The following is a 10,984-nucleotide window of genomic DNA, read 5'->3' as shown; positions in this document are numbered from 1 at the left end:
TTTGGGATACAATAAACATTTCATATTATTTGAAGCAAATTTTTCTTTCAAAAATTTTAACATGCAATCTCTTCTATTTTAACTCCCATTTTAGATAAACAGTATTTCTATTTATCCTGAAATAATAGGACTCAAAGATGATCTTGTAGAAGTTCAACGAATACTCGAAGTTGATCTTCAATGTGAACAAATACACTGTTGATTCAAAAGTAATTATCCTTTTGTAGAGAAAGTAGTTATCCAGAACTCTTATGCCTCTCTGACCCAAGAATCTAGAAATTGCTAGAGAGTCTAACTCAGTGGTTGTATTCAGTTCTTAACTCCTTTAGTATGTATCACTATGGATAGAGTTGAACAAAATACACTCCCATGGAGTCCACAGTCTAGTTGGTAAGAATTCAGGTAAACTAAATCACAGCTCATCAGAATATGTGCCGATATGGTCAGTACAGAATGATAGAAGTAAAGAGGAAGAGCACTTAATGTGGGCTAATGTGGAAAGATAAGTGATATTCAGTGGAGGAACACCTCCAAGAAAAAAGTGACTCTTAAGTTACTGGCTGAGTCTCAGAAGAGAGCCATGGAGTGAGCACAGGTGGGATGGGCACAGGGGTTGAATGGGGTGGTAGAGCATTCCTGCTAGAAGTAACAGTCTACAATGCCTTAGAGAAACAGGAGGAGAGTTTGTTCAAGGAACTCCAAATAATTCAATATTTGTAGACCAAGAGGGGACAGGGAATTTAATGGGGAAGAGATGAAAGGTAAGGCTGCAGAAGTTAGAACATTAGGGAGTTTAGAATTACTCTTTAAGATGATGGAAAATCTTTGGAGGTCTGTGTGGTAGTTTGGATTATTGGATCCCAGGAAAAAACATGTTTTAATCTTATCTATTCCTGTGGGTATGAATCCATTATAAATAGGTTTTGAAGGTATAGTTTTTCATTAATGCTGTCCATCCGCATCAGGATGGTTCTTAATCCAATTACTGGAGATCTTATAGAGAAGGCAACAGGGAAAAAGTCAATGGGAGGAGCAAGAAGCTGGAAGTCAACAGAACCCAGAAGAGAAAGGAGAGGACATTGCCACATGTTAGCCAAGGGAACAAAGGATTGCCAGACAACCAGAATGCTACCGACCCTGGAAGGAAATGAGCTTATATGTCAATGCCTTGATTTGGACTTCTGGCCTCTGAAACTGTGAACCAATAAATTCTTGTTGTTAAGCCAAATCATTGTGTGGTATTTTTCATAACAGCCAGGAAACTCAGACCATTTATAAGGGAAGGAGTGACATGATATATTTTACATAGGCTGGGGAGTGCCCTAGATCCTTCCCAGTGTGGAGTGAGAAAAGGAGAGAGAAAGTGATGAGTGGCTGGGAAATAGGCCAGTTTAAATCTTTACTGTGAAGTTTTCATAATTGGTTTTAAATATTATGAACTTTTTTCATGTTAAAATGTGGACCATTGACCATGAGGTGCAGAGGTGCCCAAAGATGTACTTACCAAATGCAATGGATGTGTCATGATGATGGGAATGAGTGTTGCTGGGGGGGGAGAGGGGGGGGTGGGGGTGGTGGGGTTGAATGGGACCTCATATATATATATATATTTTTTTTTAATGTAATATTATTACAAAGTCAATAAAAAATTTTTTAAAAATCTCTAGTAAATTTTAAATACTGATTTTCTTCCCCAGTAATAACAAATTTACCTGCCATTCTCCATGTCCAAACTATTATTCTCTTCACTTCCTTCTATCATGTTGATACTAATATTGGGCAGGATATACCTCTTTCTCCCACTATGGCTGTGGGAAAGTGTTCGGGAGAAAGAGCCCAAGTTTTGATGTCAGGCAATCTTGAATCAGATCTTGGCTCTGCCAGCTTTAGCTGTGTGGCTTTAGGAAATCCCTTAAATTCCCTGAGCATCAATTTATTACCTTAAAAATGGAAACCAAAATAGCTTTCTAGCTAGGTTGTAAGAATTAAAGATCATTTATGTAAGCTAGTTGGCACAGAATAAGCCATCAATGAGCAGTAAAAGTATTTATTATTCAAGGAGAAATGGCATGAGCAAACTTATTACTTGCCAGTTGCCCAAAAACAGACAGACATTGGCGGCAGCTCATAGTAGAGGTCTAGGGCCTGGAACTCTCTTGTATCTTTGATTCCAGGTTATTAGTGCTTCCAGGGAACTAAGCATCTGAGTTGCTCCAGAAATCTATGCAAAAGACTCTTGGTTTCAACTATGTAATCAACCTGACAGGGCCACAGCTGAAATAAATGTGAACACCGTGGCAAGGTGGCTTTGGGAATTGTGGCGTGCAATTAGCCTCCCTGCTCCCCTTCCCAGAATGCCCCACATAGACAGAGGTGCCTTATCACTGACTGAGTTTGGTTCTGGCTATTAGTTCCAAGGAGAAGGTGTGCTCCCTAAGTGTGGATGTGATCAGTGCTACTTCCAGACATCAGAGGAAATTAAATGGAGACTGTTTGAAGCCCTGGATTCTCCTTGAAAACCTTTCAGAAATTTTAAAGAATGTAAGCAAGCAGAGAGGCTAAGGAGAAGGGGAGCTGGCACTTCTCTCTTGTTTTCATGTGAATGTAATGATGCAACCCAACCATTTCTGAATGTAATGAGGATGTAATCCACAATTTAAGCATCAAAATTTAGTTAAAGAGCAAATGGGGGAATTTTATCCTTAGCCGTACAACACAGGTAGAAGATATGGAACCAGGGAAGGGATGACTTCTAAGTACTTGTCTTCCAAAAATTTAAAACATTTTTTTCTTTCCTTCCCTAAAGGCAGGAAAATTGGAAAAAAAAAATCTATTCCCTGGAGCAACAGCTGGCACTTACACAGTGATCATTATTGGAACATGTTGACAGTGGTAAACAGCTTTAGCGTTTCTAGAATTTTGTGCCCAAAGCAAATAGGAATAGAAACAGTAAAGCCAATGTAGTTATTACCATATCAGAAGTCAGCTACCTATCTTGTGTCTACAGTTTTCACAAGTCATGCTCATCTAGCCTTACCTCTCAGCATCATTTGTACATGTAAGATGGGAGATTGGAGAGGGGTAGAAGTAGGATGTGGAAAATTGTCACTGAGTTTGAGAAGCCAATAGCCATGACTTTCTCTTGGGGTTTATCATTTTAATTATAGGTAAAGCTTGAAAATTAAGCCAATTGTATTAGTCAGGGTTCTCCAGAGAAACAGAAACAATAGGACATATAATTATGATGTGTATTATAGGAATTGGCTCAAGTGACTCTGGGGATTGGTCAGCCTAAATTCCATAGGGCAGGTTGAAAGTTGAGAACTCTGATGTAGTTTATGACAAACTCCTCAGGACAAGCTGGCTGAGTGAAGTAGAGATAGAAATTTGTCTTTCCTGACTCCTGAATTCAATAGTTCTGCTTTTAAGGTCTTTGACTGATTGGATGGGATTTCTCTCATCATTGAAGGCAAACTTCTTCGTTGATTGTAGATGTAATTAGCCACAGATGCAATGACTGATTAATAATTTAAATCCTGGAAGTAGCTTTTTTGGCTAAACAGCTGGACATTTATAACTGAGCCAATTAGACACATGAAGTTAACCAAGTGCATTGCTGGAAGTTCTGCGCACTGAGTGGACTTCCCTTTATCACTTCAGGGATGACCCAGAAACAGGCTGTAGGGCTACCGTTGTCCATTTTGCACAGAACAACCTGTAAATCAGACCTGAGTTTTCTCTTCCTCAGTCAACTGATTATTGGGAATTCCCTAAGATGCCAGAATTGTGCACTGGGAAGAGAAGGTAATGTGGCAGGAGTGGAGGCCATTGGCATTTGAGTCACTTCCTCATGTAGAAAGGACCATATACAACAGCTTATCCTGCTCCATAGAAGGGGTATCTCAGCATGTCCTATACCACTGGACCATAGCGACATTATGGGATTGATGTCTGCTCAGAGCAGTGTCTAATAATCCCTGAAATGTCTGATAATCTCCTTTTCCCAAATGCACAGTCACCCTAGTAAAAGGCTATAGGTCCGTTTAGGGAAGGCTAGGAGTAAAATTAACAGTATAAATTTTTGGCAGTGCAGAAGGGTCCTTCCTCAATGGGAACTAGTTTTCTCTTAATTCAAGGTGTTCTGACTGTGTTAACTGTCTCAGTCTGGAAGTGACTGAGGGACCATAATTCGCTGTTTTAGTGATTCAAATCAGGCTTTTGTTTACTTGACCATAGGACCATTGTGCTTATACAGATCAAGTAAGCATTTAGTAGACTGTTCATCTATTTCACTTCTAGGTACCCCATGATCACCTGGCCAATGCCAGAGGTCTCTGCAAGTCAGACTGTTCTTATTACTGCTTTGATCCTGCTGTCCACTATGGTAGCCATGCCCACCTTGTCTTTGGCAATGTAAAATTGCCCCTTGGCTTCTGCCAACATGGGATCTTATCATCCTCATTGTGTTTAAGGATCCACATTCAGTGGAATCAATTCCCACATTAATATGTGAACTATAGACAAGAGTGGCCATGGAGCTCCTCAGGGAAGATGGAGTTAGATTTACAAATTTATTCCTCACAGTCCTGGTGAAAGGTGTATCCTTTAGACTTCCTGGGACAGATGAGCAGGTTTTGCATGAGAAATCCACTCTGACATTCAAATATCTCTAAGCCTTTGGATACCTTCACCTGTATTACACCAGGTTAGTTCTGGAATTTTGACCTTTTCATCCATGCTTCAGCCAGCCATCTGAATAAACTTTTAGAGCCCTTTCTTATCTCATTAGTGACACTGTTGAACCCAGAATCGCTGTGTCATGAACCCATATCAATAAATTGAGCCTGATCCAATTTTATGTTCCTTCTGCCATTAGCCTATAGCCTTAAAATTCACTTTACACACATATTCCCCTGATTTCTCACTATATAAATTGGAAAAGTCATGTAGTTCTTTAAGAGTATAGCATGTTTCCTCATGGGTCACACTTTATACCTCACCTTTTGGGGCCTATTTGGACTTCATTCTAGTTATAGGTTTTCAAGAAATGAGGGATGGCGGGGCGGGGTGTACCATAAGAGAAATTAACAGTGTCTTGCAAGCTAATACCTGGCAGAATCTAGGGTTTCAATGTTCCTACCATCATCAGTATCAGCCTATGTGCCCCATTCCAATTTTCAGGATCCCATTCCTTCCCAGTCAATGCCCTTACTTAAAAGCAGATATGCTGCAACATTGGGTACTCAATTTATGTTGTAATTTAGTCATTTGCACAATGAGACTCTGGGTCTGTTTTTCAGAAATCTTGATTCTGCAGCTTCAAGGAATAAGAGTTTATTTCAGGGCACACACAGAAATCCTTTATGAAATGCTTTGGCTTGGAATTTGAAGTCTTGAACTCATCTTTCTTTAACAACTGTATGCGGCTTATTTAGGAACAGCCATCCAATGCAATTATACTTTTTTTTTGGAGGTACCCAAGGCTGGGGATTGAACACAGGACCTTGAATGTGGGAAGCTGTCACTCAACCACTGAGCCATATCAGCTTCCCTGAGTTGACCCTATCATTTGTTTTGCTTATTATTTTGTTTTTTAGGAGGCACTGGGGACTGAACATGGGACCTCCCATGTGGGAGGTTGGCACTCAACTGGATACCCTACTCAAACACTTATAAGAGGCAAGGATCAGGGTGACAGTGTATTTGATACCTTACAGAGTTTTGTGGATTTCAAAAGTATAACGGGGAGCGGATGTGGCTGAAGCAGTTGAGCATATCTGCTGTTAAAGTAAGGGCCATCTTGATCATTGGAAATAGAGTCATAGTGGATTTCAACCCAATTAGTTTAGAGAACTAATTCCCAAAACCCAAGAAACAACTCAGAAATCTCATCCCCATCCTGGGGAGCTCTGCCACATACTCTAATGGAACAGCAAAAATTCCCCGAGTATAGGGGCAGTGACCAGGGAAGGAGGATAGTCCATTGATGGACCCTTGATATTGAACCTTTACTTTTTAGTTCAGCTGAATTGCTGAAAGTCAAAGACAAAGGAAAATCTTTATAGTAGCCACCCAAATGACATATTGCACTCAAATAAACAACAAAAATACTAAAAGCTAACTTCTAAACAGAAACTATGTAAGCCAGAAGAAAATGAATTGATATTCTTAAATGGATTTTAAAAAAACCTATTTGGAATTCAATATGTAGCAACAAAGTTCGTAAAAAATAAAAGCAGTACCACTGAGAATATTTTTCTATAAAAGAACTCTGAAAGAAAAGTGAAAGTCAATTCAGGCCAAAGAAAAACTGCCCCAGGTATGTGGTTGGAAATGTAGGAGGGAATTAAAAACAACAGAAAGGGTAAATGTGTGGGTAAGTATAACTCAACATGTTGTCTACAACAAAGTTATTAATGTCATATGGATTTAAACTACATAGAATGAAAATGTATAACCATAATAGTCCAAAATGTGGGCAAGAGTTAAAAATAGTTAAAATGTTCTAAGTTTTTTGCATTTTCTGGAAAGTGAATAAAAGTCCTATTTATTATATCATGATAATTCTAATAAATGGAAAAATTAATGATAAAATCATAGAAAAAGAAGAGGAGGAGGAGAAAGAGGAAAAGGTAAATAAAAGAAAAGAAGAAACAGAAAACAGAGTAAGATAGTTTAAACCCAAATGTATCTGTGACTACATTTAAATTATTTGGGCTAAATATCCTAAATAAAATATAAAGTGTGCCAGACTACATTTTTTAAAATGAGGCATACATTTAATACAGGGGTCCTCAACAAAGCATTATTCTTGTGAGGATGTGTTGGCGAGGGTGTGATATATTTATTAAATAATACACAGAATAGTGTGGACTTAGTAAGGGGTCCATGGTTTTCATCTGACTGGCAAAGGGGTCTGTGGAACAAAAAAGGTTAAGAACTCCTGCGTTAATATAATAGTAATCAAAATTTGAAAGACAAAGTCATAAACACTAAGCAAAAGTAAGATGGTATACCTATATTAATTTCAGACAAAGTAGGTTTTAAGGCAAGAATCTTTGGTAGACATAAAGAAGAATATTTCATATGATAAAAGATTCAATGAACAGGTGGACGGCGCTGAGGAAGCATCGATACAGTCTTTCCTCCAGCTGCAGTCATGTCTAAGTCAGAGTCTCCTAAAGAGCCGGAACAGCTGCGGAAGCTCTTCATCGGAGGATTAAGCTTTGAAACAACTGATGAGAGTCTGAGAAGCCATTTTGAGCAATGGGGAACACTCACGGACTGTGTGGTAATGAGAGATCCAAACACCAAGCGCTCCAGAGGCTTTGGGTTTGTCACGTATGCCACTGTGGAGGAAGTGGATGCAGCCATGAATGCAAGGCCACACAAGGTGGATGGAAGAGTTGTGGAACCAAAGAGGGCTGTCTCAAGAGAAGATTCCCAAAGACCAGGTGCCCACTTAACTGTGAAAAAGATCTTCGTTGGTGGTATTAAAGAAGACACTGAAGAGCATCACCTAAGAGATTATTTTGAGCAGTATGGGAAAATTGAAGTAATTGAAATCATGACTGACCGAGGCAGTGGCAAGAAGAGAGGCTTTGCTTTTGTAACCTTTGATGACCATGACTCTGTGGATAAGATTGTCATTCAGAAATACCATACTGTGAATGGCCACAACTGTGAAGTAAGGAAAGCCCTGTCTAAGCAAGAGATGGCCAGTGCTTCATCCAGCCAAAGAGGTCGAAGTGGTTCAGGGAACTTTGGTGGCGGTCGTGGAGGTGGCTTTGGTGGGAATGACAACTTTGGTCGTGGAGGAAACTTCAGTGGTAGAGGTGGCTTTGGTGGCAGCCGAGGTGGTGGTGGATATGGTGGCAGTGGGGATGGCTATAATGGCTTTGGTAATGATGGAAGCAATTTTGGAGGTGGTGGAAGCTACAATGAATTTGGCAATTACAACAATCAGTCTTCAAATTTTGGACCCATGAAGGGAGGAAACTTTGGAGGCAGAAGCTCTGGCCCTTATGGGGGTGGAGGCCAATACTTTGCCAAACCACGAAATCAAGGTGGCTATGGCGGTTCCAGCAGCAGCAGTAGCTACGGCAGTGGCAGAAGGTTTTAATTACTGCAAGGAAACAAAGCTTAGCAGGAGAGGAGAGCCAGAGAAGTGACAGGGAAGCTACAGGTTACAACAGATTTGTGAACTCAGCCAAGCACAGTGGTGGCAGGGCCTAGCTGCTACAAAGAAGACATGTTTTAGACAATACTCATGTGTATGGGCAAAAAAAACACGAGGACTGTATTTGTGACTAATTGTATAACAGGTTATTTTAGTTTCTGTTCTGTGGAAAGTGTAAAGCATTCCAACAAAGGGTTTTAATGTAGTTTTTTTTTTTTTTTTTTTTTTGCACCCATGCTGTTGATTGCTAAATGTAATAGTCTGATCATGACGCTGAATAAATGTGTCTTTTTAAAAAAAAAAAAAAAAAAAAAAAAAAGATTCAATGAACAAGTAACATGGAATTATAAATTTATATGCACATAATAATACAGCCTCAATATACCTAATGAAAAAATAACTAAACAATAAAAAAGAAAAAATTCCAAAATTAAAGATTTAACACATCTTTCTCAGTAACTGATAGAACATGGATATTAAAAAGTATAAAGATATGAAAGACAAACTACAAAATTAACAAATTTGACTTGAGATATATAGAACACTATATTCAATATTTACATTTTTCAGGCCCTTATGATATATTTTCCAAAATTATGGTTCCAAATGTGAACCATAAATAATTTCAAAAAATGCCAAAGAACTGATGTTCTACAGAGTATACAGAGCATACCTGCTTTTGCCATTTTTATTCAGCATTGTACTTGTACTAATACAATGCAGTTAGAAAAAAAATAATAAAAAGGATAAGAATTCAAAAGAAACGTTTTTATATTCCTAGAGAAAATTCAAAAGAATCTACATACTATTAGAATTAATAAGTGAATTTAGCAACATGGCTAGATACAAAATCATCTCTTTATACCATCAACAATTTAAAAGTGGAATTAAACAAGATAATTTGTACATGCAAAATTAAGTGATACTGGAGAAGAGATAAAAATAAAAATCTTATAGTTAGATGTTGAATAAAATAGTTAACATGAAATTTGAAAACAAAAGAACCACAGAAAAATGGAAGATACAAAACTGTGTCTTTAAGAAAATAAATATATCATCCACAAAACTAAGAATAAAAATATTACAAAAATGAACAACTAAATTCTGCTAAAGACTAATGTTATTTGCTTTCTTTTAACTCTTTTTCTAAATTCTTTCAGTCTATTATTTTCTTTTTTTTAAAAAAAACACACTTTTTTCTTTTAAAAAGATACTTAGATTATGTAAATGTTACATAAAAAAATATAGGGAATTCCTACCCTCCCACATTTTCCCACATTAACAGCATCTTTCATTAGTGTGGTACATTTGTTACAATTTATGAACACATTTTGGAGCATTGCCACTAAGTGTAGATTATAGTTTACACTCTCTCCCGCTCATTTTTGTAAGTTATATATAATGATATGTGTCATTGCATGTCATTCAGGACAATTCCCAAGTCCTCAAAATACCCCCAAATTACCTCCAGTGGCCACTGCCTCCACATCAATGATAAAGGTCCTTCCATTGCTAGAATCACAATAAGTCAATAGTAGAATACCAGTAAGCCTACTTTAGTCCATCATTCATTCCCCAGTCTTGAGGATTCTGGGGTTGTGATTCTAACTCTGCCTCTAATTGAGAGGGGGCTTAGATCCCATGGGGCAGACGGATGGGATTATCTTACTTGCAGTTGCAGAATCTCTCTTTTCCTTGGGATAGTTGTTGTCCATCATAATCTCCTTGTTAGTTGTCCTGGGTGAGTCAAATCAAACGGAGAGTAGGTGTTGCAAATCTGTTGAGATTCAGGACCCAACTGGTACAGGAACAATCCAAAGATTTAAGACTCTTGGACATACACCTATCAACCCTAGTACTAATTATAGGTTCAAGTAGAAGGATCAGAAGAGCCATGTATAAGGAAACCACAAGTGAATCCAACTCTATCACATTGGGGAGCATAAATTCCAAAGTAGGGCCCACTGGCAGGGTGCCAAACTCCTGAGCTGTCTGCCTTGCCTATACTGTCTGGATGTCTCTAAGAGCTCTCAGGAGCCCTACTATTTGAGGCAAAATTACTTTGGCAGTCAATGAGATCCTGCTGAGATGTGCATAAGCATAACCTCTGGAATGACCTCCCCAACTCACTTTGAAGTCCATAGCCATATAACTCATTTGTCTTTACCTTTTCCCCCTTATGTCAAGGTCTTTTTCCAGTTGCATTGTGAGTTGGTGCTTGGTAGTAATTCCTTGGTGCCAGAGAGGCTCATCCCCTGGAGTCATGTCCCACGCTTGGGAGAAGTTACTGTATTTATATGCTGAGTTTGGTTTAGAAAGGGGCCATATTTGAGCAATAAGGAGGCTCTCAGGAGGTAACTCTTAGGTACCCTATAATACTAGACTAAGTTTCAATTTCAAAAGTAAAGGTCCATAAGTACAGTCAACGCTATTAAGGGCCCATCAATGGTCCATCCTCCATCACTTAGTCACTGCCCCTGTACTCAGGGGATTCCTGCTGTCCCATTAGAGAATGTGGCAGAGTTCCCCAGGATGGGAATTTTATATACTTTTGGTTATTGTGTGAAACTTCATCCACCACGACAATGCTCCATGAACACTTGAACACATTCATATGCCTTATAGGTATGCCCCAGGTGAACCTCCTCCCATGCATTCCCCCATCTCTGACACCCCTGCACCAATGATCTTCCCCTGCCACAGCTGTAACCCTTCCGTGATCCAAAACTTCTTCAAAATGGAAGCCAACAAAATAACCAAATACAATTAATAAGAAAATGATATATGGGAATTACCCATATTCTG

The 10,984-nt window shown here is 38.7% G+C and overlaps 1 protein-coding gene across 1 annotated transcript; it reads left to right on the top strand.

Moving 5' to 3' along the window:
• The first annotated feature begins 7,115 nt into the window (after positions 1-7,115).
• On the top strand, positions 7,116-8,450 carry LOC101442176 (heterogeneous nuclear ribonucleoprotein A1). The gene has a single exon (XM_058306984.1). It carries the CDS (start codon positions 7,160-7,162, stop codon positions 8,120-8,122), a length of 963 nt encoding a protein of 320 aa, XP_058162967.1. The 5' UTR covers positions 7,116-7,159; the 3' UTR covers positions 8,123-8,450.
• Positions 8,451-10,984: the final 2,534 nt, after the last annotated feature.

Source organism: Dasypus novemcinctus, chromosome 11, assembly GCF_030445035.2.
Source record: "Dasypus novemcinctus isolate mDasNov1 chromosome 11, mDasNov1.1.hap2, whole genome shotgun sequence".
In the NCBI taxonomy this organism is placed as follows: Eukaryota; Metazoa; Chordata; class Mammalia; order Cingulata; family Dasypodidae; genus Dasypus; species Dasypus novemcinctus.
The sequence above is the reverse complement of the archived record's forward strand: the minus strand, read 5'-3'. Positions and strand labels throughout refer to the sequence as shown.